The 27,270-nt window shown below is 46.4% G+C and overlaps 2 protein-coding genes and 1 long non-coding RNA gene across 4 annotated transcripts in view; 1 reads left to right on the top strand and 2 right to left on the bottom strand.

Annotated features, from left to right (window-relative positions):
• Positions 1 to 27,270, top strand: part of ARFGAP3 (ADP ribosylation factor GTPase activating protein 3) — a 71,114-nt gene that overhangs the window by 30,020 nt on the left and 13,824 nt on the right. For both annotated transcript variants that reach the window (XM_040436041.1, XM_040436032.1), the window contains 5 exons: positions 5,623 to 5,669; positions 6,247 to 6,386; positions 7,944 to 8,075; positions 8,459 to 8,593; positions 8,941 to 9,081. In XM_040436041.1, coding sequence (XP_040291975.1) covers positions 5,623 to 5,669; positions 6,247 to 6,386; positions 7,944 to 8,075; positions 8,459 to 8,593; positions 8,941 to 9,081 — 595 coding nt within the window. The remainder of the gene's footprint in view (positions 1 to 5,622; positions 5,670 to 6,246; positions 6,387 to 7,943; positions 8,076 to 8,458; positions 8,594 to 8,940; positions 9,082 to 27,270) is intronic.
• On the bottom strand, positions 220 to 23,344 carry LOC121004030. Its single transcript, XR_005779649.1, has 3 exons — positions 23,334 to 23,344; positions 22,013 to 22,016; positions 220 to 814 (listed from the first exon to the last, which is right to left on the bottom strand). It is a non-coding gene; the product is annotated as an uncharacterized LOC121004030 (long non-coding RNA).
• On the bottom strand, positions 2,719 to 3,710 carry LOC121004021 (melanoma-associated antigen E1-like). Its single transcript, XM_040436050.1, has 2 exons — positions 3,232 to 3,710; positions 2,719 to 3,125 (listed from the first exon to the last, which is right to left on the bottom strand). The coding sequence occupies exons 1-2, from the start codon at positions 3,699 to 3,701 to the stop codon at positions 2,993 to 2,995; spliced, it is 603 nt and encodes a 200-aa protein (XP_040291984.1). The 5' UTR covers positions 3,702 to 3,710; the 3' UTR covers positions 2,719 to 2,992.

The raw sequence follows: 27,270 nt of genomic DNA, 5'->3' as shown, positions 1-27,270 counted from the left end.
CCCACTTTCACATGGTCATTGGGGGTCATTTACTAGGATCCTTATTTTTAGGTGGTCTTTTAGGTACCTTCTGCCTGAAGATGCGCCTAATTTATGATGGCGTGTGCGCCCTGTCGTAAATTAGGAGCATCTTTGGCAGTCTTTGCACCTGCTGGAATATATATGCCAGCCATAGATTTTCTGCAATTTCTACGAATTTTTCCTAGCATAACATTATATGTGTCAGATGCAGCATAAAAAAAGTCCCCAAAAAGGGGCGTGCAACAATTTTTACGCCAAAAACAAATGCCCCTCAGTATTTTGTGTTTGTAAGTAAAAACCAGGAGGGAGTGGGTCAAGAAAATGGAAGAGGTACATGTCTCTTCTTTACATTTTTTCTCTGAAGGTCCACTTCTGGTTTTTGAGTTGCACAGCAACACTGATTGGGGGAGATTTATCAAAGCTGGTTTAAAGGAAAACTGACTTAGTTGCCTATAGCAACCAATCAGATTCCACCTTTCATTTTACAATGGAGCTCTAAAAAATGAAAGGTGGAATCTGATTGGTTGCTTTGGACAACTAAGCCAATTTTCCGTTACACCAGTTCTGATAAATCTCCCCCCCTGTGTGAAAGTGGCCCGAGACATATTCCGATACTATCCTTTTCATAATGTCGTGGTCTTTACACGGGCACAAATCACTATTCAAAGGGAGTTCAGGCTAGACTGGTGTGTTTCCATCACTTGATTGATACAACAGTGAAATTCCTTTAATCCAGCATCTGATAAACTGGAAAATATGATAGTTTAGGCTGCTGTTCTCCCTGAGGGGTACTCTGACACCTACCAAGACCTACTGATGCGAGAGTTTAGGAATTTTACAGAATGTTTTTCTAGGGATGCTGCTCTTGTGCACATAGAAGGGGAAAAGACTTCTGTTGTCTTGTGTGGGGGTCACAATGGTGGTGGTCCTGCGGTGGGGGTCTCCCTCTACTGATGGGAATTCCTGTGATGGACAGGCGTTTCTATGTAGAGATGAAATTCATGGAGACGGGTTCCAATCTTGAATGATTATCCATGATTATTAGCCCCAGTATTCATCAAGGAGAGGGGATAATTACTCTTGGGGTCCATTCACACGTCCGTGGCGTATTGCGGATCTACAATACACCAGGCCGCACATGGCCGGCACTAAATAGAGAAGTCCTATTCTTGTCCGCAGCTGCTCTAATTTCTTGCGGAGCTGCGGACCGGAAGTTCGGGGCCGTGCTCCGGAAATGCGGAGAGCACATAGTGTGCTCTCCGCATCCATTCCGTCCCCATAGAGAATGAATGGGTCCGCACCCGTTCTGCACAATTGCAGAGCAGATGCGGACCACACTTGCGAACATGTGATTGGAGCCTTAAATCGCAGATCCGCAAAACATGTATACGGGCCAAGTGCATACTCTTGAAGAAATATTCTATCCTTCTCCGCAAAACTGACAATAGGACATGTTCTATTTTTGTTCGGGGCCACGGAACAGACATACAGATGCTGACATCTGGATACGGACGAAACCTACGGCCGTGTGCATGAGCCCTAAATATTGGCCAACCCTGATGACCATTGTGTGTGTGTACAGTGCTCTCCAAACTCTTGGTGAGGTAGACACATCTGGCGCACAGCTCTGTTCTGTCCTGGTGGTTTGTTACAATGTATCTGTGCGGGTAACGTGTATCAGCATTGCCAACCTGAGTTTGTTTGTCTTTTACTGACAACACTGTCAAAATCGACTGGGCCACATTACTGCATTCTACCCTATTTGCACTACATACCGGTTTTCCTTTACACCAGTTTTGATAAATCTCCCCCAGTGTCACTGGTTAAGCTTTATTTACATGGAAACAGAACCTCCCATAATGTTTCTGCATATTAACACAGATCTCCCCACACTGTGCACGGGACTGACCCTTTTTGCCTGGAAACGCTTTTTGTCAGTAACACTGCAGTTTGGGGGTAATTCAGGGGATTTTCAGCCATCTGCATTGCAGTACATCAGCCAATAGTCAGGGGATCTGTAATCTCAGGCCCTACAGAAGTTAGGAGCCTTAGAAGTGGTTACTATGGAAAACTGCTCAAATTGGCTTTGTGGCTATGCTTTAGTGCATTTCTTTTTCTCACCAGCAGGTGTCACTTCTATACACCGTATATTCAAATTGTGAAGTAAAGGGGCACACGAGCAACAAGGACAATAGGAAAAATGGCTGTAAGACACATTGTGGTATCAAGTTCAGCTTTGGCTATAAGAGACATTGTGGTATCAGGTCCAGCTTTGGCTTTAAGAGACATTGTGGTATCAGGTCCAGCTTTGGCTATAAGAGACATTGTGGTATCAGGTCCAGCTTTGGATATAAGAGACATTGTGGTATCAGGTCCAGCTTTGGCTTTAAGAGACATTGTGGTATCAGGTCCAGCTTTGGCTATAAGAGACATTGTGGTATCAGGTCCTGCTTTGGCTATAAGAGACATTGTGGTATCAGGTCCAGCTTTGGCTATAAGAGACATTATAGTATCAGGTCCAGCTTTGGATATAAGAGACATTGTAGTATCAGGGACAGCTTTGGCTATAAGAGACATTTTAGTAGCAGGTCCAGCTTTGGATATAAGGCTACTTTCACACTAGCGGCACGGACCTCCGGCAGGCTGTTCTGTCGGGTTAACAGCCTGTTGGATCTGTCCTGCCGCTAGTGACTGTGTGCCCCCGGACTGCCGCTCCGTCCCCTTGACTATAATGGGGGTGGAGTTCCGGCGGAGGCACAGCAGCGCACGGCGAGAGGCCGCCGGAAAAAAACTATGACATGCCCGACATTTATTCTGGCAGCCTCTTGCTGTGCCTCCGTCGGAACTCCGCACCGCCCCCATTATAGTCAATGGGGACGGAGTGGCAGTCCGAGGGCACACGGTCCCTAGTGGCAGGACGGATCCGACAGGCTGTTCACCCGACGGAACAACCTGCCGGAGGTCCGTGCCGCTAGTGTGAAAGTAGCCTAAGCGACATTGTGGTATCAGGGACAGCTTTGGCTATAAGAGGCATTGTGGTATCAGGTCCAGCTTTGGATATTAGAGACATTGTGGTATCAGGTCCTGCTTTGGATATAAGAGACCTTGTGGTATCAGGTCCAGCTTTGGCTATAAGAGACATTGTGGTATCAGGTCCTGCTTTGGATATAAGAGACATTGTGGTATCGGGTCCTGCTTTGGATATGAGACATTGTGGTATCAGGTCCAGCTTTGGATATAAGAGACATTGTGGTATCAGGTCCAGCTTTGGATATAAGAGACATTGTGGTATCAGGTCCTGCTTTGGATATAAGAGACATTGTGGTATCAGGTCCTGCTTTGGATATAAGAGACATTGTGGTATAAGGTCCAGCTTTGGATATAAGAGACATTGTGGTATCAGGTCCAGCTTTGGATATAAGAGACATTGTGGTATCAGGTCCAGCTTTGGATATAAGAGACATTGTGGTATCAGGTCCAGCTTTGGATATAAGAGACATTGTGGTATCAGGTCCAGCTTTGGATATAAGAGACATTGTGGTATCAGGTCCAGCTTTGGATATAAGAGACATTGTGGTATCAGGTCCAGCTTTGGATATAAGAGACATTGTGGTATCAGGTCCAGCTTTGGATATAAGAGACATTGGGGTATCAGGTCCTGCTTTGGATATAAGAGACATTGTGGTATCAGGTCCAGCTTTGGTTATACAGCACTCCAGATGGCGACTAAAATGGTCGCAAATTGCGACCTAGAATAGCAAAATGGCGACAAGACTTTGTAGTCTTGCCGCCATTCGCGCCTAGACCCTCCGCTGCTTTGCCTCCTTTAAGAAATTTCATCCAGCAGACACACGCTGCTGGGTGAAGATCCACCTGCCACTCACACTACCTGGCATAGAGGGTGGGCGGGGCTTGTGCTCCCGCCTCCAGTAATTTCCCACTTGCCGGCCATCGCTCGCACGGTCAACGTCCCTTCACCTGTATTCGCTACTGCACAAACAACGCACGTTTCTATTGGACGGTTGTGAGTCTCCTCCTGTGTCCTGCAGAGAGTTTGAAAATAGTGAGGTAGTAACACACAGTGAATAAACGCCTATGTACAGAGGCTGGAAACCCATCATGGTGACAGAGCTGTGGGTTTGTTACAATGTGTCAGTATAGCTTGGTGCTATACTCCTGGTTAAGGGTAAGAGGGGTTGTACCCCAGTACCTCTTAGTGGCTAAAAGGTTGGAGAGGAGAACATAGCATACAAATCTAAATTATGTGCTTTAGGGCTCATGCACACGACCGTATGCATTTTGCGGTCCGCAAAAAATATGGATGACTTCTGTCTGCATTCTGTATTTTGCGTAACTGAACAGCTGGCCCTCTAATAGAACTGCACTATCCTTGTCTGTAATGTGGACAATAATAGGACATGTTCTGTTTTTTTGCGGAACAGATATACAGAGTAACCTTTTTTTTTGCGGACCCGTTGAAGTGAATGGTTCTGCATACGTCCGCATGCGCCCTGGGGCCGTGCAGCGGGCCGCAATGCACGAACAACGACCGTGGGGAAGCCACAGCGGATCGCGGACCCATTCACTTTTTAATGGGTCTGCGATCCTCCCATTCCGCAAAAAGATAGGACATGTTCTATCTTTTTGCGGAACGGAAGTTCGGGCGAAACCCCACGGAAGCACTCTGTAGTGCTTCCGTAGGGTTCTGTTCCGTGCTTCTGTTTCGCACTATTCCACATCTCCGGATTTGCGGACCCATTGAAGTGAATGGGTCCGCATCAGTGATGCGGAATGCCTACGAAACGGCGCCCGTGTATTGCGGATCCACAAATGCGGTCCACAATACGGCAACGGGCAGCACACGTTCGTGTGCAGGAGGCCTTTGGATGAGATTCTCTAAAAAGCAGACAAGTAGGAGGAGGCCTGGAAGCGAATGAGCCAGGACCTAGGGGATTACCAACGCAAATCTGGCTAGTCTGACAGGTCATGGAAATGAGTGTACAACCCCTTTAACTGCGTGGGCTGTAGCTTAGAAAACCCCATGCTCCTAAGCATCCTCGCTATATTATATGTATTTTAAATTTAGCAACAAAAAATTTCATTTGGCTCCTAAATTTTTCAGGTTAGGAGCCAATGGCTCCTTGATGATATTTTTTTTTTTAGTCTGAAGCACTGCTATAAGAGACATTGTGGTATCAGGTCCAGCTTTGGATATAAGAGACATTGTAGGATCAGGTCCAGCTTTGGCTATAAGAGACCTTGTGGTATCAGGTCCAGCTTTAAACAACCTGCACATCTCTTTTGTGGGACACGTAACATGCTCTCGGCTGTCTGTCAGTCACACTTCAGGGGCTCAGCTTTGGCCGACTGATAACATTTTGCTGCTCAGAATGTTCCAGAATTTTGTGCTTGGATAACTGTGTAATTTCCTATTTCATTAGCTGCGCTTGTTTAATTTGCCCTCATGAAATATAGCTGAGCAACGAATGAACCCCTCCCCCCCACGCCCCTGTGTATTCCTTGCTTGACAAAGTGGAGATTGCTTGACTTTCTCCTGTCCATGTCTGTGCATGTCAATAATCATAGTGTTTTTGCTTGCAGAGGGCAGTTCAATTATGAAGAAGAAACCAGGAGCAGCAAAGAAAGGGGTAAGAGAACATGTTGGGGAAACGGGGAGAGGCTACTTATATTTTATCTAAAATAAAAACATCCAGAGCTGCATTCACAGTGTTACTGCTTATTGGGAGCAGTCAGTGTGCCTGCCATCACAGATTTCTACCAGTTGAGCTGGCTCCTTTGATGCAGGGGGGTAGTTAGTTTATCCTGTGTCAGACATCTGTACAGAGACTACACTTCCCAGAATGCAAATCGCCCGAAATTCTGTGCAGATGCTAAACAAGCAGGGAATGGTGGGAGATTTAATCTCTGAAGCCAGTAGAACTGTGAATGCAGCTGTGGTCTTGAAAGCTAGACATTGGCATTAATATAGACTTTTGCTGTCCACTTTAATGTAATTTGGTGCTCATTTTTTTTCTGCCGTTTCATGCAGGGGAGGCGCTGACTGTGGTGGTCCTCAGTGAAATAGGGGTAGAATCCTTACCTGTCGCCCCATGATCACTGCTTTGTCACGTATCTTCAGTGCTTAGAATTGTTTACATCTGTTGATGTGACTGGTATCTGCTCCTCCTCTTGTAATGCTTCTCTGTGTATCTTCGAATTTTACAGCTTGGGGCCAGGAAGGCGGGTCTGGGGGCCCATAAAGTGAGCAGTAAGAGCTTCAGCGAGATTGAGAAGCAAGCCATCGCCGTAGACAAGATAAATGAGCAGGAGAATGCAAACCTAAGCAAGAAACCCGAGGAGCCCATGTAAGTGACGCAAATTTTGTTTTTATGCCGCCCTCGCCACTTTTGCTGCTGCTTTAGATTCCTGTTGAGGTGCAAAGACTGCCGGAGGATGCACCTAATTTATTATGAGGTTTGCGCCTCATTATAAACTAGGCACAACCTCCAGCAGAGCAGGGGACATCAAGACCAGCACAGAAAGCACCGGTCTCCCCTTCGGACTTATTTGCTTTACCTACGCTTCTCTACGGTGACAAGTGTCTGACATTAGAAAAGAAAATCCCAGCGGCTCAACCTCTCACCTTGGATGGATAAGGTGCTCACCTAAATGGCCCACCCTCAGGCCCAGATAGGAACGTATATGAAAAGATATATAGGGGCACACTCAGACTCAAATGGGGGCACTAAATCCGCCAAATAGGTACAATTTATTAAAACATACACATATGAACAAGATCAATAAAATGGCGACAATACATAAAATAAATTAAAATAGGCCCTAACAGCCAAGACCCCTATATATCCTGTACTGGCTGTATATCACTTGTGGAGCAAGTGTTCCGTCTCATGCACCAGTGTATAGCTGCTCCTCAGACCGTCCAGCATAGAATTGATGACAGCTTAATGGTGAGTCCCATGTGCCAATGCACTATATATAAATAGCTGTTGCGCTATAGAGGAACATGCAACAATTCATCCACTGACCTCAATGGCTAGCCCGCTGTATAGGCTCAAACGCCAAACTTAGTCCAGTTCCTTGTAGCAGCTCGAAATAAGCCTCAGCAGCAGTGCTCAGTGTATGCACAACTATCAAACAAACTCCTGACCGGAGCCGGGCCTTACCCTTCTTTACTGCGACTCTGCAGCGCTGGTTCCAGGCGGCCGCACACCAGCGGCGTCCCACGTGGTATGCTGAACCTCTGCGTGGCGTCCCACGTGACCTGGTTACTCTGGAAACCGGATGAAGCTGAAGTGACGTCACTAGTGAGGGACGGCTTTCACCGGATCCGAATATTCCCGATTTCCTTTCTTTATGTATCAAGATATTGTCTCTGCTGGATTAATGAGACACACGCTCACTCCTTACACACGCTCACTCCCGCAAAAAATAAGCCCTCAAGCAACTATGTGAACGGAAATATAAACTTAGTTATGTCTCAAGGAAAATGGGGAAGAAAAATGAAAACACAAAAAAACCTGGTATCCTAAGGGTTAAAAATAAAATGAAACAATAAAAAGTAAAGCTCATAGTATGGACATTTTTTGATGCAGTGATGTCTATTAAAATATAAATACCATATTTTTCGCTCTATAAGACGCACCTGCCCTTAAAGGGGAATCCAATATCATAAACTGCCATTAGAAAGTACAACTTGTTCTACAAAAAGCAAGTCCTCATACGGCTATGTGAACAGTAAAAAAAAATAAAGTTATTGCTCTGGGAGGGAGTGAAAAGCGAAAACTGAAAATCACAGGGTGCTGAAGGGGTTAAAATACATTACACTTCACTCACAAGGGTTAGGGGCAGCTGCCACCTCTGCACCCTCTATAGCTAACCTGTCCCCTACCTCTCCATTCCAGAGTCTCTTCTCTACGTCTGGCTTACAAGGATCTGGAAATTCAGAAACAGAAAGATGACGAAAAGCTGAAGAACATGCCTGCGAAGAAGAAAGCTGAAGCAGAAAGGCTCGGGATGGGTTTTGGAAATCGAACGTAAGACAATTAGGGGTTTACATATCTGGTAAAGCCTCAAGTGGCCCAGGTCCGGAGCTGCTCTGGGTAACACGGGACAGCCCCACTGCCAATGACCACTATATATACGTTCTTTAGATTCATGTGTAAATATCCAGGGGAGCAAGAGGTGCCTTCTTGTAGGGCCCATAGTGGTTGTCACGTCTCTTCACCCACATCTTTTATAATTTAGGCAATTTTAGATCACTCTGCCCGCAACCAATGTGTAAATAGTGACTTCACGCAGACATGGATTCATCTTGGAAGGAACATCTCATTGCAGGCGATGATAAATAGGCTGCTCTGTAATTATTGAAGATTCAATATGCTCTGACATTGACTTGTATCTTGCTCTCTGTCTTCAGGGGGATCTCACATTCTGTTCTCTCTGAAATGCAAACTATTGAGCAAGAAGCCCCAAGGGCCTCCAAACCAAAGAAGATTTATCAAGAAGATACCCCGAATGACTACTTCTTCAGCAGTAGCAGTTCCCGGTCTAGGTGAGATTTCGGCTATTAATTGTTTAGCAAGATATTACAAGAATTGGCTGCTGGAGTCCTGTCTGACACTCTGGTCGCTGTAGAGACAATGTAACAGTGACAGTCTTTTTCACTGGGTAGTCAGGCTGCCCGTCCTTAGCAACCAGTCTTCCTCAGATTACCCCAACCCTGATAATAGGGCAGAGAAAGAACAAGGAAGTTTTGCTCATCTTTCACTTCCATATTGGCCACATTTGTACAGATGGTAATTCTACAATAAGATCCCCTTTAAGTGATTTATTCAGCATTCTACTTGGGAGATGCTTTTCCTGTGTTTTTGACTTTTCCTATTCACCTCTTACCCGCAGATACCATGAGGACCCCCCAGAGCCAGTCAGTAGCTCATTTCTGAACTGGGATGACCGTTCCGATGATTTCTGGAAGAAGGAAACGTCCAACGATGACTATGACACAACACTAAGCTCAAAGATGACCAGCTACGATGACCGGTACACACCTCAGCCATTTTATTTCCAATATGCATTGCTGCTTTCTAGCCAGAACGTCGTCTTCATGTTTTCTTCTCCATTCAAATATAATGCTGGATTCCTGATTCTGTTTCCTGTGCATTGTGGGAGCTCAGATGATAGCGACACAGTTTGACCAAGCAGCTAGCTCACATCTTTGGAATTGGGCTGGAGCTAAGACAAAGCATGCTTACAACAGCAACTAGCAGAATTGTGAAAGCAGCTCTAGATGTGATTGGAGGATACTACAAAAAGTACAAACGGTGAAATGTTGTAAAAGGAGGCTTCCAGAACCTTTAAATTCATGGCCATCAATGTGCTAGCGGCTGAAGGGATGACCCTGCTGGTACCCTTAGGGGTGGGTGAAGCAGAGGATGAAGATGGGTTGAGTATAGTGAACTATCCACTCCACCACCCCATTCCATTCCTCCCACCCTCTCAACAATAACCCCCCCCCGGCTGGGTTTCCTGTTCCTTATTTCAACTAGTACTTGCATTATGCCCCCCCCCCCCCCTCCTTCCACAGGCATTACCACTGGATACCTCAGATCCCGTTGCATTAACCCCTTCCACAGGTGGAGTAATTGCACTACCATCGGATAATGTATATCTTGTTGCATTACCCCCTTCCATGGGCGGTGTAATTTCACTTCCACAGGATACTGTACATCCTGTCGCATTACGCCCTTCCACAGGCGGAGTAATTGCACTACCACTGGATGCTGTTCATCCTGTTGCATTACCGCCTTCCTCAGGTGGAGTAATTGCACTAGTACTGGATACTGTACATCCTGTCCCATCACCCCTTTTCACTAGGTACCGTATATCCTATCCTATTGCCTCCTTCCGCAGGTAGATTAAAGGATAACTGTCACATTTAGACCCTAATTTCAATTTTCATATATGTAGTTACTAATAACATGATATTCCAGAATCAGTTACTATTAGACTGACTTACCCCATATTTAATAAGATTCAGCCCTTAGCAACCAGTCTGCATAAAACTGCAATTTCACTATTCAGTTAAGATGGCCGCCACTGCCCTCACCCTGAGGCTAATCCGCCTGCCCTCACTAGCCAGTAACAATAGCCCCCCAAAAGTGTCAGTAACCAGAGCCCTCCCCCCTAAAGGGTTAATCTCCTACAGCACAAAGGGGTCCTTTTACAACATGTTGCTTTCATTTATACACTGAGATGGCAGATCTCCCTTCCCTGGTCTGCGCTGCTCCAACCCTGCATTCTCCAGCTCTGCTGAGTGAGGGAGCGTCTGCCAAGCGCAGGGACAGGGAGAAGTGCACACAGCCCAGGCACTGTTATCAGCTGCTGGGGAGGACCTGGCTTTAATCATTTACTTACAGTCCCTGGCTGTCAGTAATGTGACCTTGCACGCAGCCTGCTTCTGCGTCCTCCGTGGACCATGCCTAGCAACCCTATTTTAAGCATAGGTAAAAGTAGGCAGTACAGGGAACAAAAATGTGGAATTAAGGGGTAATTGAATACACAGTGAAAAGTTGAAATCGGGCCACCAAGGAGATATTAATCACCACAATCCAATACTCCAAAAAATATATATATGACAGTTATCCTTTAATCACACTAACAGGTGGAGTAATTGCGCCAACATTGGATACTATGACTACTACGCCACACTGGAATATTGGTCCAAGCACTAGATACTGTACCTCCTCTTCCACAGGTGGAGTATTTGCTAGAAACCGTACCTACTATCACCTTCTCCTCAACAGGTGGAATATGGGAGCTACCACCTGATACTGCAGCTACTACCGCATTAACCCCTTCATCAGATACACTTTTTGTGTGTTGGTTTTGAGCGCCTGCATGCCGGCTTCTGCCTTTCCAGGGTGTTACTCCATAACACTACCTTTCTTGTGTGGGAAACCACATTACAATGTTAATCATTGTCATTGACACCTTCAATAGGTGGAGCATCTGCACCAGAACAGAATACTGTGGTGGCTACCACATTCATCCGGGTCGACCATTACCCTGACTCTGAATGCTGTATCCACTACCAGGTGGAGTATTTGCACTGGCACTACATACCTTGGCTACTACTGTATGGCCTCCTCCTCAGGTGTAGTATTTATGTTGGCTCTAGATTCTGTGGCTACCACTGTATAGACCCCTTCCCTCAAGTAGAGTATTTACACTTGCAGTTCATACCATGGCTACTACTGTATTACCTCCTCCCCAGGTGGAGTATTGCGCTAGCCCTAGAAACTGTAGCTACTACGGTGTGGCCTCACCAGGTGCAGTTTTTCTCTAGCCCTAGTTACTGTGGCTACTGCCGTATGGCCTCCTTCTCAGGTGGAGTATCACACTAGCACTGGATACTGTGTTGTCTACTGTATGGTCCCCCTTCTCATGTGGAGTATCACACTAGCACTAGATTCTGTGGCTACTACTGTATGGCCTCCTTCTTAGATGGAGTGCTGCATGAGCACTAGTTACTGTGGTCTCTACTGTATGGCCTCCTTCTTAGATGGAGTGCTGCATGAGCACTAGTTACTGTGGTCTCTACTGTATGGCTCCCTTCTCAGTTGCACCCTGAATCTGTGATGCAACCATATTGCTTCCTTCCTCACATAATGCATTTGCACTGGGTATTGGATCTGTGGTTTCTATCATTTTGCCTTCTACTCCACACCATGTTTTGGCGATGGCCTTGCACGCTGTAACTTCTACCTCATTCCACCTTCTGTACGGTGAACCTTCACATTGGTACTAGGTGTGGTAATTGTATCCACATTTCCTTCACAGGTGGCTCTCTTGCTCATTTTACGCTACCCCGATACTGTTTCTGTCTACCTGACCAGAAACTATTGACCTGACTGGATTTTTTTGTATATATCTTGTTTTCCTCTGGTACTCTTGTGGAGTAGAGCATCAATATCACATCGATATTCCATCTTTAGCCACTTTGTACATTCGTCTGATAACCACATTCTCCCCTTCAGGCAGAGTTGCCACACTATGGCGTCTCTGACAAGTCTACACACCTCCGATGTTTCTGGCGTCAGCATCGCCTTTACCTGTCACGGTATTTTGTCTTCAGCTTACCGGTTAGGTTTGAACGGTCCAGGCAGGGTTTTCTGTGGAGCATCAGGCAGCTTCTCTTGTTAAAGTACCCACAACAAACCTCTGTGGCTCTGGGTGTTTCTGCCTACCACATTACCTTTCTCCTTAGGGATCTTTTATTTTTTAGCAGAGGTGTACACATCGGTTCTTAACTTTGGATCTGCTTCCATGGGTGTTCTCATAGTGACATCTCAGTGCAGATGCTGTGTTTCCTCTGCTTGTCTAGCGCCAGTCATGATATTGTCCTGGATCCAGCGTCACTCAGTCTTCCTCATGTCCAGTGACTAGGGTTGTTGTGGCTACACTCTTATGCTGCAATCCTCTTGGCTCCTTGGTTGGGATGTTATTGATCCTCGAGGGCACTGTTTTTGTCTCCCAGACTACTCCCCATTTGTCTGTGTGTTTTTTGGTCAGTACCACTGATTGGTTTCCATTGCGGCTTTTCATCTCCTTTGGCTGTCCCTTCTCTCTCTTTTGATGAATGACTATATTCCATTATTTTTATCCTTTTTCATGCTGGGTCTTTCACAAGGTAGTGGCTACTCTCCATTTTTTCTCTTACAAATCGTCCGACAGATGTTTCCAGGACTGGTCCTCTGCCATCTGCCCAGTTGATTCCTTCCAGATTTTCTTAGGTGGAAATGTCCTTTCCTGGTACTTATACACTTGGTAAGGATTTGTCTGGGTCCACCTGTCACCAGCTTTGGCCGGGTCTTATACATACCTGGATTCTATAGGCCCATGTCTATTGGGTAGATCTCCCTCAGTTTTTTTTCATGGGGTCTATTGTCATGCAAGACATCCTGGCTTTCCAGTCCAGTCTTCCACAGCAGTTCTGTGGTCCTCGATATCCAGAGGTACCTTCTGGATATCATTTTCAGTCTTCAGAAATGCTTATCCTTCTTGTGGAACTTCTGTGCTGCCATCCACATCTTCTGAAGTCTCTCGAACAATTTGGGTTAGTTTACTTGGGTTTTCCTCTTTCTGCCCAGCCTAAGACACTGCATCTTCTACGCTCTCTCTGGCTGGCCTTCTTGGTTCATGTTCTTCCTGTTCTATTCAGGCTTTCCTGTGCATCCTTTCCCCCATGTTTCTGTGCGGGATCTTATGCCCAGCCTTAGATTTGTTCTGGTCTTTTGTTCCCTTCCCATGGTACTGCTTGAGAACATCCCATGGTCTTTTGTGTCCCCCAATGATACAAGCGAGAAAATAGGATTTTTTGTGCTTACCTGTAAAATTATTTTCTCTCTCAGTTCATTGGGGGATGTAGCTCCCACCCCGTAAGTACATTGCTGGCTATTTCTTGATGGGTCCCACCTGTTCTTGGTACTGACCCATCTTCAGTTCTCTTCTTACTCTTGTTTTCTGTTGGCTTCTCCTGGCTGCTCCTACTGCTTTCGTACAAACCGATTAGCTCTGTGTCTGCAGGAGGGGTATAGCTGAGAAAGGAGCTAACACTTTTCTGCTTAGTGTCACCTCCTAGTGGCAGCAGCTATACCCATGGTCTTCTGTGTCCCCCAATGAACTCGACGAGAAAGGGATTTTACAGGTAAGCACAAAAAAAATCCTATTTTAATATTTTTGTAATGTGGATTCCAATAAACCATTTATACTGTATTATTATTTTTTACCTGATGTTTCTTTATTTTTTGCAGGGGGGGGCGCTATTGGCGTTATTTGTGTAGGTTGGGTAGTTCTTATTGCTAGGCCCATTATAGTTTGTATGATGTGAGGTTCTTATTAGTAACTCTCTTATCTATCCTTCACTGACATGTAACTGACACTGCACATAGAGGAGTGGTTATAAATACAGCTCTGATCTCCACTGACGAGCAGGCAGTTATCGGGAAGTAACGATTCCTTCCTGATAATTGTCTGCTCAATCACCGCATGTAAATGCATCCTAATTGGGTATTCAGAGATAGCTGTCACACTGATAACAGTACAAAGGGATAGTCATAGTGTTCTGGTTCTGGCCAAGCTGCCAGTTCGGTTGATGTACTGCTCCAAATTAATTAATGTACGTGCACGGAGAGATCAAACTGAGTCAACCCACAGCTCGGAGTTAAAACAGTATCTCTGGTTTATTTTCTGAAAACAGCAGACAATACATAGGTTTTACGACAGGAAGAAGTGGGAGGGGGGGGGGTGAAAGATAGAGTATATCTTTTCTATTGGCTACGAACTCTATACTTTTCTGTAACCTTGACAGTGAAAGAGGAAATTCCTCCCCCCTCCCCCCTTGCTTGTGGGTGAAACCGTTACTTCTTCTTTCTTTGTAACTGCTTGCTTGACTGAACGGAAACCACAAAGAAACACATGATAAAACACAAAGTAAGATTCTAGTTTATAGGTGTTGGCTGAATGCCTGGCCGCCATCTTAGCTAAACATAGTCCTCAACAAGCAAGTATCCATTTTGTATCAATAGTCCATAACAGTCCCCCCTTGGAAACTTGATTGTAGACTTTCCCTTCGCCTAGCGAATCCCCTGGGCATACCATTCGTATCCTCTTCACCCGCAGTGGCGACAACCTACCCCTTATAGGTAGGCTCCCGGTTGCTCGGACTTGTGGTAATACCCTGGGATTCATCTCACCCTATCTCAGCCAGGCATCATTGTGAGGAGAGGGAGCTGTGTTGAACGATGTTTCCTTCTGTTCTTCCTCATCGTAGAGAAGCATAATAGGTCGTTCATCAGTTTTCTTCATTCTTTTTGAAAAGCGGGTCACACAAATAAGAACGAGCTTAATCACTACATATATCACCAATATTATTAGGGCTACCTGCAATATTACTTGGACAATTCCCATGAGCCAACCCCCAATACCTTTGAACCAGTTATTGGGGTTAAGGGAAGAGAAGGTATCAGACCACCATGTATCTTTATCAGCTTTATGTGCATCCAGCCATTTATCTCTTAAATCCGCCATCTTCTCTATATCCACCTTAACTTGCAAATTACCCTGCGGGTCTATGTAATGGCAACAAGAGGGTCCCACAATCTGGCACATACCTCCATCTTTAGCTGTAACATAATCTAGAACTAATGTGTGTTGGTTGGTGATGATGATTAACTGGTTTTGCACAATGTTTGAGGTATTCATAAGTCTCATCACCTCCCATATTTGGTCATCCAGGTAGTCTGTTGCTACTACCAGATGATCCCACATCTGCATTATCATGGGATATATGAAGAGGGAACTAACAATTTTGTTGGTAATGCTCATCTCTACTACATGTGGCTTGCCATTTGGTCTGGGTGTGTTATCTTTGGCCCTACGATACAAGGTGTGTTTAGGTACTGCATTTATGTCAATTTTAGAGTGTGGTACTATAAAGGTAGCAGGAGTAAGCCTGGCGATGGTGCACAGTCCTGTGACATTCTCGGATAACCATTTGTATGCTTTGTGTCCACAAACTAAGTATATGTCGTCTGGAACTGCTACTGCTGTGCCATTGAATAATCGGGTAATTAGTTTGGCTAATTGTGTCCCTTTCGCCAACTCGTATATCCTTTTGACTGACTTTCGGTGTCGTTAGCTAATATGCCTGTCAGGAGATCCTGTACAGTATGGTTGTTACAGGGCAGGTCCTTTCCGTTTACTGCATCTACACCAATACACTGCATGTGGCTGTCTGTTTTTGAATCATTGCAACCTGAGTGTATGTGTGGACTAAATGTCATACCTTTGGTTTGTACTTGGAGACAATAACAGTGTGTCCAGCTAGGAAAACGTGACATTAGCCCAGTGTCCCTCTTGCCAAGGAGTAGAGCTATAATCTACCGAGGGTCCTGATCTGTTTATCATGAGCCATGGGGCATCTGCCCACCCTGCAACAGGTAAGGCTACTTCCCTGTCCTTGTTTGTACTGGATTTAACTTGGTGTATACTAGTGAGAAAGATGGTAGAATTAGACAGGTCAATCAGTTCAGAAAGGTCCAGCGGTATTGCAAAATAAGGCATACTGGTTGAACTCACGGGACTGTGGGTACAGATCCAACAATCTCTCAGAGTTTCAGTCTCCTTCAACCCCTGGACTAAAATTTGATGATGCCGTATCAGTGAATTGTCCCATTCATCACCCAGTGGCGTGAATACTGCAGATATGCCCACTGTCAAAGTCATGATCAGTATGTGAATCCTCATGGCTTATGGTTCCTGGGACGGTGGGACAGCCTTCACTCTTTTACAATGTGAAGCGTGGATCCAGGTGGGTCTCCCTTCGAGTTTCACAGAGGTTGGGGTGGTCAGCAACACCTGGTAAGGTCCCTCGTATCGTGGTTCGAGGGTGCTTCTGACGTGTTTCTTGACCACCACCCACTCTCCAGGTTTGAGAGTGTGGCTTCCCTCCAGGGAGTTAGGATCTGGAATGGAAGAGAAAACTTGTGCATGTATATTAGACAATTGCTTGCTCAAGGCTATCACATATTTTGCAACAGATTCATAATGCATTTGTAACTGTTGTGGGAAATACTGTCCCATTCTTGGCCCTGTTCCAAATAAGATCTCATATGGGGTTAGTTTGTGTGGGGGCCTTGGTGTATGCCTAACTGAAAAGAGGGTTATAGGCAAACACTGAACCCAATTAAGCCCTGTCTCCCTGGTCATCTTCAGCATTTTAGATTTTAACACCCCGTTCAATCTTTCGACTTTGCCGCTGCTTTGGGGCCTGTATGGGGTATGATACGCCATGTGTGACCCTACCATCTTCCAGACCTCTTGGGTTAGACTACCAGTGAATGCTGGGCCCTGATCACTCTCAATGACCTCAGGTACTCCGAACCTACAGACAAGCTCCTGCATCAGTTTTTTTGCAGTAGTGGTTGCTGTCTGGTTTCGGACGGGGTAGGCTTCTGGCCACCCAGAGAACAAGTCTATCACTACTAGCACATATTGAAACCCTTGGCACATTGGCATCTGGATATGATCGATTTGTATCCTCTGAAAGGGATATAAGGCTTTCGGGAGACATTTTCTGGGAGTGGGCTCGGTTCTGCCGGGGTTACACTCTGCACAGATGAGACACGCTTGGGTATGTCTCACCAGGACAGGGGTTATCCCTGGGGCCACCCATATTTTGTCAATTAGTTCTTTCATGATGGTTTTGGATTGGTGGGTGGGCCCATGGGCCACTGAGGCTATTAGGGGATAAAGAGCTCTGGGTAGGCAGACTCTCTTTCCTTGTGTCCAGAGTCCAGATTCTTCTTCGAGGGCTGATTCTTTCAGCCAGATTTCCTTTTCCCTGGGAGTGGCCTGTTTCTGCATTTGTTTCAGTAGGTCCCATGTGATTTCTTCTTGTTCCAGGTCTTCCTGTGTTATCATAATCTGGTCTGACTGGACTCTTTCCTCTTTCACTGCTTATTCCTTGGCCGCTTGGTCAGCTAGGGCGTTTCCTCTGGCCTCAGGGTTGTCAGCTCGAGTATGGGCCTTTACTTTGATCACTGCCACTTGGTTGGGCAGGAGTACTGCTGCCATTAGGGCTGCTACTGCTGCAGCATTCTTAATCGGGGTTCCTGCAGCTGTGATGTAATCCCGGGCCTTCCATATTAGTCCAAAGTCATGAACCACTCCAAAGGCATATCTAGAATCTGTGTAGATATTGGCGGTAGAGTCTTTTGCCATGAGGCAGGCTTCAGTGAGGGCAATGAGTTCAGCTTCTTGTGCTGACTGGTCTGGGCGCAATTGTCTTGCACACAGCACTTCATGTTCACTTGTGACTGCCATGCCTGTATGGAACTTCCCCTTGTCATCGGCGTACCTTGAGCCGTCCACAAAGAGAATCCAATGAGGGTTTGTCAGAGGAGTGTCTTGGACTGATGGTGGTGTCCCTACTTCAGCTTCCATCATTGTGATGCAATCATGTTCTTGTTCCTTGTAAAGAGAGTCGGTTGAGGCCCATAGTTCTTCTTCCTGAAGATCCTCTTCAGCATGTAGATCAATAAAATCTTCAGAATCTCCATTATACTCCCCCCTTGGAAGAGGAAGGAGTGCAGCAGGATTGAGGATGTGGCACCTCTGAATGGTGACATTATCTGGCAGAAGCAGACTACACTGAAGCCGGAGGTGGCGCTGTGCAGTGAGGTGTTTAGGTTGAGTCTGCTGGAGGATGGCAGAAATGTCATGGGGAGCCAGAATAGTGAGGGGATGACCCAGCACAACGTCAGATGTGACGTTTAGAAGAGAGCTGGCAGCATGGATAGCTCTGACACAGGAAGGGGCAGCTCTGGCTACCGGGTCAAGACGCTTAGAATAGTAACCCAAGGGTCGATTGCGGCCACCATGAGTTTGAGTGAGGACTCCAGTGGCGTGACCTTGGCGTTCCATGACATACAGCCGGAAAGGAAGGTTGTAGTTGGGGATGCCAAGAGCAGGGGCAGATGCAATGGCGGCCTTCAATGACTGAAAAGCTTCTCCGGCCTCCATTGTCATCTGGAAAGGAGTAGCAGCATTACGAGGTATATAGTCATATAAGGGCTGCATGAGGACAGAAGCATCAGATATCCAAGGCCTGCAGTAGGAGATGAGTCCCAGAAAGGTTTGCAGCTGATGAGGAGTGTCCGGGAGTTGGATGTCAGAGATAGCCTTCTTCCTCGCCTCAGTTAGGTGCTTGTGACCTTGAGAGATGCAATGACCTAGGAAGACAACTTTGGGGAGACACAGTTGTAGTTTGGCTTGTGAGACTCGACATCCAGCAGAGGCTAAAAACTGGAGAAGTGAGACAGATTTTGTCATGCAGATTTGGGGAGAGACCGCACAGAGGAAAAGGTCATCCACATACTGGAGGAGTTCCACATCCGGGTGATCTGCTTGCCAGGGTTGCAGAACAGAGGACATAGCCTTGCTGAAGCAGGAAGGGCTGTTTTGAGCCCCTTGAGGCATAACAGTCCAGGTGTACTGTTTGCCTGCATGTGTGAAAGCAAAAAGAAACTGACATTTCTCATGTAAGGGAACAGAAAAGAATGCATTGGCCAGATCAATGACAGTGAAAGTAGTGGCAGTGGGTGGAATGCCAGCAAGGAGTGTGTGCGGATTGGGGACAATAGGTGTCTCAAGAACAGTAGCCTCATTGACAGCTCGGAGGTCCTGCACCATGCGGTACGTTGGAGGCTGTCCTTTCTCCCTTTTCTTCCGTACTGGGTAAAGGGGTGAGTTACAGGGAGAAGTAGTGATCTTGATTGCCCCATTCTGCTGGAGGGCCTGCACCTGGAGGGTAATAGCATCCTGTTGTGAGATAGAAAGCGGATATTGCGCTTTGTAAGGCAGAACCTTGGGATCCTTCAGGGTCACAGTGACCGGTGGGACATTGAGGCGTCCGATATCATGGGGTCCTTTGGTCCAGAGAGTATCGGGGATGAGGTGCAAAATGGTTTGCAGCGAATCCCCTTGTTCATATGAGTCAGCGTCCTGAAGTGTGGTTAATGCCATAAGGAGGCAAGTATCTTCCGGGTGTAGGGCTGTACCGAGGGTGACTGTTCCATCCTCTTTGAACTGTATGTTAGCCTGGATTTTCTGAAGAAAATCAGAGCCTAACAGATTGAAGGGGCATGTTTGGCTGACAACAAACTGCGACATGACTCCTGCAGGGAGGTGGAGTTGGGGGGTTTTAGTCCGGGAGAATCTAGGAGAAGTGACTGTGAGTGGCTTGGTCACGGAGTTATGTTGCACAACCCCCTCTAGTCCAGAACAAGGTAATTGAATGTCAGTGAGCCAAGAATGAGGTACGGCAGTCTCACATAATACACTGCGGGCTGCACCAGTGTCCACAAGAAATGAAAGTTCCTTCCCTGCAACCTCGAGAGTCACTCGAGGGGTGGGACCGGTAGGAGGAGTAGAGACTGTCATATATGGAATGTCCCCTCCCTGCACTGGTTTGCCAGCGTCCTATTGCGATGAAGGGGGCTGAGTGCCCCCCTGTCGCCGTTGATTGGTTGGCCACAGATGTTTGCTACGGCAGTGCCGTTTTATGTGTCCGGGCTTGCCGCACCCATAACAGACATAAGGGGGTGGGTGTTCTCCACCATCTTCTCCTGACATTACGGCTATCACAGCAGCACGGGTTTTCTTTGTGTTACTCTCTAGACCCTTTGCAATCTGCTCCAACATATCTAGTGTCAAGGATTTCCACTCGGGGCGACAGGTCACAAGGGCTTTGTTTATCTCTGGTCGTAGACCATCGACAAACGAGCGGGCCAAGAGTCTGAGATGAACAGGCTCATTCTGACTAAAACCCATGTCTTTGTAATTTTGTTTAATCCTCTGAGCAAATTTCTCGACAGTTTTAACTTTTTCCTGTGTCATATCCTGTAATGTCGTGGATTGGTCTGCTAATCTTGCTTTCGCCCATTTCTGTAGTTGTTCTATAAAGAATTCTCCAGACTCATGATCCCGGGGGTCAAAGTTAGCACCTTTAAGTTCAGGGATGTGGATTTGATCCATTATCAGTGTGGAGTATTCACCTGTCTTGTTTTCCACTATACTTTGCAGGTCCGACCATGTGCACCCATAGGTTTGATGCACTTGGGACTAGGGTTGTTGCGGGTATCGAAATTTCGATACCCAATCGATACTTTTGTCCCGGTATCGATACGATACCGGGATTTCCGTTTTTTCGATACTGGGCTGCGCTTCTGCGCAGTCTAGTATCTCTGAACATGAGCGCGCTGCTATCGGCGCGCTCATGTTCTCTCTCAGCAGCACGGGGAGAAGGAAGCTGTCCTCCCTCCCCCTGTGCTGCTGCCGCTGCCACCAATGAGAAGAGAGGGGCGGAGGAGGGGCGGCAATGAGAAGAGAGGGGCGGAGGAGGGGCGGCAATGAGAAGAGAGGGGCGGCAATGAGAAGAGAGGGGCGGCAATGAGAAGAGAGGGGGTGGAGGAGGGGCGGCAATGAGAAGAGAGGGGCGGAGGAGGGGCGGGCGCACTGCGCCACCAATGATAGGATTACTATCGGAGCGATGGGAGGAGACATCAGCTTCAGTGGGCGTTCCTTTTCCCTGCGCTGCGATTGGACAGCGCTACAGCCAGGAAGAAGGAACGCCCACTAGTGAAGCTGATGTCTCCTCCCATCGCTCCGATAGTAATCAGCAGCATGTGGAGCAGGAGAGGAGACAGTAATGGGGCACTGCGGGCGAACGGAGCGGCGCCCAGGACTAAATGGTGAGTGCTGAGACATCGCTGGGCGCCGCTCTGTGTGGCCTAATAGTGAAAGTCTGGACTCATATACAGTAGTCAGTCTTTAACACATACAGGAGGCGGGTGCCGGCAGCAGAATCGCATTGCCGGCACCCTGCCCCTGACAGGGAGCTGCGATCAGCGGCAGTTAACTGCCGCTGATCTGCTAGTACCCGCCTCCTGTATAAAGGGGTAAAATCATTGGTGGTGCAGTGTGCCCCCCCCCCTCAATCCCCCCATCCCATTAAAATCATTGGTGGCACAGTGCGCCGGCCCCTCTCAACCCTCCAGTATTAAAATCATTGGTGGCAGTGGCCACAGGGACCTCTCCACTCCCCCTCATTGGTGGTGCAGTGGCAGCTTCTGATCGGAGCCCCAGCTGTGTAAGCCTGGGGCTCCGATCGGTTACCATGGCAGCCAGGACGCTACAGAAGCCCTGGTTGCCATGGTAACATCCCTGATGCTGTGTGCACAAAGCACAGAGCAGCAGGGACAGTGTGAAGTCCTATTCACCCTGATAGAGATCTATCAGGGTGAATAGGAAAAGGGATGAAAGATCCCAGGTTCTAGCCCCTAAGGGGGGAAATAGTTATTAAATAAAAAGTGAAAAAAAAAAAAACACTAAAATATGAAGTATAAATCACCCCCCTTTTCCCAATTTCACATATAAAATATATAAATAAACATATTACATCGCCACGTCAGAAAAGTCCAAACTATTAAAATATTAAAAAAAAAATCTAGGTGGTGAATGCCGGAACAGAAAAAATAAAATAAAAACTGCGCGATTCGCCATTTTTAAAAATGAGGAATGCACGTGGCTTTTTTTGTTTATTTTTTTCGCGTGGTATCGAATGGTATCGAGTATCGCAATACTTTTTCATGGTATCGAAACCGAATCAAAAATTTGGTATCGCAACAACTCTACTTGGGACAGTTTCCTGAAAAAGGGCATGGGATGGGTCTCAGGGTCAGGCAGTAAATTCACTATGGTGAATAACTGTTGTGGGGTGAAAGACACATATTTTGGTGGTCCCTGTGGCCGGTTAAGTGCTAGGGCTTCTTTCAGTGTCTCAAGGTTTCCCTGCTCAATTTTCTGTAAGTTCTTTTGTAACTCTGTAATCTGACCCTGCAGTATTTGATCTTGTGAACGTCGTGATGGGCGCACGACCATGGGCACAGTCCACTGTGGTGCCAGGGATAAAGTTGGCGGATCACTGTAGTCTGTCGGGGTACCCCGCGAAGGAGTCTGCATATTACCCGGTGCATTTTGTATGCCCATTGTGGATTCTGCAGCACCGTCTGCATCCCCCTGTTCTGCTTCATCAGGTTGCCCCCCTACCATTATAGGAGTAAGGGTGGCAGGTGAGTGGGGTAGCATGAATGTACCGTCCGGGTTAACCATGGGGTACAAGGTAGTAGGAAGGGGCAAGGGTGACATAGGAGTGACGGGGGGGTCCGGACCGAATGATATTAAAGGTCCGTTCATGGGCGTTGCCTGGGGACAAGATGGCGCTGTAGCTAACACGGGAAGTGATGGGACGTGCCGGGGAGTAGTTACCAAGGCGTGGTTTTGTGGGTGGGGAACCCCACAGGGAAGGCACGTATCACGGGAGGAGGGATTCTGTTGACCACATGTTTTGCAGGTCCACCCACCTGCTTTCTTCCCGGCGCCATTATAGGGTGGTGGCAAGTCATGTATCAATGCAACACCAGGCTTACAGAAATATCTGTCTTTTCTCATCAAAATTTAGTTCCCCCCTGGTCTGTTCAAATTCTTTACTACAGTCCAACCACACACGGACCATGTCTGTCAATTTATCATCTTCTAACTTCCCCCTCTTCTCGTTTAACAACACTTGCCAGGTGGCACTACATAGGATGCCTCCTTTACAGACACTATAACTCTTCTCCAACTTAGTTAATCCTTTTATGAAACGTTTGCCTCTCCTGTCCGCCACGTACTGTTCAGGTGAACAGTAGCCCTTCGGGACACTTTCCTCATTTCCCATTATCTCTCGTACCTACTGAAGCCGCCTAAAGACCTCTGTATAGAGTAATCACTGGACGTGAAGACCTTTGAGTCCCGGTCAGCACACTCTGGGCTACCGCGAACCGCTCTCCACCCATCTGTGATCGTCCCCTTTATGGAGATTCGAGTCAGACACCGGGCTGAACTCCGATACAGGCACACAGGAGAACTCCGTGTCTCAGTCAGTGATACTTGTCAACAGGGTCTTCACAACTTATAGGCACAACACAGTACATCAAGACTTTAAAAAAACATATGGGGTTCTTACTTTCATGCCCTCGAGGACGTCCCAGACTGCTTCCGCACCCCTCCCTCAGACGAACACCAAGAGGCTACACCAGGGGACACTTTATGGGCAAGATGACTCCATTTTCTTACCTCATATCACGGGTTGCGATCCCGGTGTCCGTTAGTGCGCCTCTCCTCGTCTGGTCTCTGGGGGTACGGGAACAGAGGGTCCAATCCTCGAGCCCCACGTTGGGCGCCAAAATTGTTCTGGTTCTGGCCAAGCTGCCAGTTCGGTTGATGTACTGCTCCAAATTAATTAATGTACGTGCACGGAGAGATCAAACTGAGTCAACCCACAGCTCGGAGTTAAAACAGTATCTCTGGTTTATTTTCTGAAAACAGCAGACAATACATAGGTTTTACGACAGGAAGAAGTGGGAGGGGGGGGGTGAAAGATAGAGTATATCTTTTCTATTGGCTACGAACTCTATACTTTTCTGTAACCTTGACAGTGAAAGAGGAAATTCCTCCCCCCTCCCCCCTTGCTCGTGGGTGAAACCGTTACTTCTTCTTTCTTTGTAACTGCTTGCTTGAGCTGAACGGAAACCACAAAGAAACACATGATAAAACACAAAGTAAGATTCTAGTTTATAGGTGTTGGCTGAATGCCTGGCCGCCATCTTAGCTAAACATAGTCCTCAACAAGCAAGTATCCATTTTGTATCAATAGTCCATAACAATAGGTTCACAAAAAGTAGACATAGATGTATCAGCTCAGCTCCTCCTGTGCCTGTAACGTGCTGACGGCTCCTCTTAAATTACACTTTTCATCAATATGTAATTTTTTTTATTGAATTTTTTTTGAATGATATTGATATGAACAAAAGGAAATAAACAGATTGCGTTAGTCACATTAGTTTCCAAAGGGTAAACACTGCTTCGCATACTTGAGGGTATGTTATTAAAACTTCTTAGCATTTTATCTACCCGAAGGTGCTTGAAAAGCCACCAGTGAGAAAAAGCAAAGTAAAAAAAAAAAAAGGGGGGGTATGGGAGATTAGTGGGTAACATAACCCCTCCATCCTTGCCCAATTCCAGTGAAACAGAAGAGGATAAGAAATGTATTCCTTATCAAAATCATTTTACATTTTTACCAAACATCTTAACTTATCTGGACTGGTATCCCATTAAGATATCTCAGTTTATCCACGGTATCTGCCACTGATTGCGCAAGAGTGGATCCCCGATTTACAAGGGGGATGGGGTACCACCTTACCCACGTAAAGCCCCTTGAGTGTCCTTCAAAGAAGAAGAAGCGAGATACCAGGAGGTGTATTGGAAAGGTTTAACTACCTCCACAATTATTGTGGCATTAAAGTGTGAAGTAAAGAAGGTTCTCCATTTCTGAAAAACTCATGTCCCTCCGCCTCCATTCGATCATATCTCAGTAGTAGCTTCAATTGAGAAACCACCACTGGTATACCTGGCATGATTGAAGATAACCATTCCTTTAGCAACACTCTCTTTGCCACTAACAATACCGAATGGGAGAAATAGAGGGAAATGTTGAATAGGAGAGGTATGAGATGCGGGCAAACAGACATGATGAAACCTACCCCCCATCCCTTCCATTAAACTAAATACTATTTGAATAGTTAAGGATTTATATAATAATTTGTTGATAATATATATAATATACTCAGAAATATAAATATATATATATACAGTCAGGTCCATAAATATTGCGAATCACAGCCCCCTGTAAGAGATTGGGTGCTGCCAGGCAGCAGGGGGCAGTCATGTACACAGTTCTCAGTATATTCTAACTTGAAGCGTCCCCATCACTATCGGAACGCCTCTGTGTTAGAATATACTGTCGGATCTGAGTTTTCACGATCTAACTCAAATCCGATGGTATATTCTAACATAGAGGCGTTCCCATGGTGATGGGGACGCTTCAAGTTAAAATATACCATCGGATTGGAGAAAACTCCGATCCGATGGTATATTAATAGGGACTCCTGACTTTAAATTGAAAGTCAATGGGGGACGGATCCGTTTGCAATTGCACCATATTGTGTCAACGTCAAACGGATCCGTCCCCATTGACTTGCATTGTAAGCTGCGTTTTGGTGTCCGCCTCCAGAGCGGAATGGAGGCGGAACGGAGCCAAACTGATGCATTCTGAACGGATCATTATCCATTCAGAATGCATTGGGGATGAACGGATCAGTTCGGGGCCGCTTGTGAGAGCCCTCAAACGGATCTCACAAGCGGAACCCCAAACGCAAGTGTGAAAGTAGCCTTAATTTGAGGGTATCTACATCCAAATCAGGGGGAACGGTGCAGGAATTCCAACAGTTTGCATATGTGCCTCCCACTTGACAAGGGACCAAAAATAATAGGACAGAATAATAATCATAAATCAGACTTTCACTTTTTGATACTTGGTTGCAAATCCTTTGCAGTCAATTACAGCCTGAAGTCTGGAACGCATAGACATCACCAGACGCTGGGTTTCATCCCTGGTGATGCTCTGCCAGGCCTCTACTGCAACTGTCTTCAATTCCTGCTTGTTCTTGGGGCATTTTCCCTTCAGTTTTGTCTTCAGCAAGTGAAATGCATGCTCAATCGGATTCAGGTCAGGTGATTGACTTGGCCATTGCATAACATTCCACTTCCTTCCCTTAAAAAAACTCTTTGGTTGCTTTTGCTGTATGCTTTGGGTCATTGTCCATCTGCACTGTGAAGCGCCGTCCAATGAGTTCTGAAGCATTTGGCTGAATATGAGCAGATAATATTGCCCGAAACACTTCAGAATTCCTCCTGCTGCTTTTGTCAGCAGTCACATCATCAATAAATACAAGAGAACCAGTTCCATTGGCAGCCATACATGCCCATGCCATGACACTACCACCACCATGCTTCACTGATGAGGTGGTATGCTTAGGATCATGAGCAGTTCCTTTCCTTCTCCATACACTTCTCTTTCCATCACTCTGGTACAAGTTGATCTTGATCTCATCTGTCCATGTTGTTCCTGAACTGTGAAGGCTTTTTTAGTGTTCTTTGGCAAACTCTAATCTGGCCTTCCTGTTTTTGAGGCTCACCAATGGTTTACATCTTGTGGTGAACCCTCTGTATTTACTCTGGTGAAGTCTTCTCTTGATTGTTGACTTTGACACAATACACCTACCTCCTGGAGAGTGTTCTTGATCTGGCCAACTGTTGTGAAGGGTGTTTTCTTCACCAGGGAAATAATTCTTCGGTCATCCACCACAGTTATTTTCCGTGGTCTTCCGGGTCTTTTGGTGTTTCTGAGCTCACCGGTGCGTTCCTTCTTTTTAAGAATGTTCCAAACAGTTGTTTTGGCCATGCCTAATGTTTTTGCTATCTCTCTGAAGGGTTTGTTGTGTTTTTTCAGCCTAATGATGGCTTGCTTCACTGATAGTGACAGCTCTTTGGATCTCATCTTGAGAGTTAACAGCAACAGATTCCAAATACAAATAGCAGACTGGAAATGAACTCTGGACCTTTTATCTGTTCATTGTAATTGGGATAATGAGGGGATAACACACACCTGGCCATGGAACAGCTGAGAAGCCAATTGTCCCATTACTTTAGGTCCCTTGACAAGTGGGA

This window comes from Bufo bufo, chromosome 1, assembly GCF_905171765.1.
Source record: "Bufo bufo chromosome 1, aBufBuf1.1, whole genome shotgun sequence".
Lineage (NCBI taxonomy): Eukaryota > Metazoa > Chordata > Amphibia > Anura > Bufonidae > Bufo > Bufo bufo.
The sequence above is the reverse complement of the archived record's forward strand: the minus strand, read 5'-3'. Positions and strand labels throughout refer to the sequence as shown.

Bases quoted from the DNA above. Each gene is read 5' to 3' on its own strand.
- LOC121004021 (XM_040436050.1), bottom strand. From the start codon at position 3,701: ATGTCTCTTATATCCAAAGCAGGACCTGATACCCCAATGTCTCTTATA. The intron at 3,126-3,231 runs GTCTCATATCCA...TGATACCACAAG, and splicing joins GCTGGACCTGATACCACAAT to GTCTCTTATATCCAAAGCAG.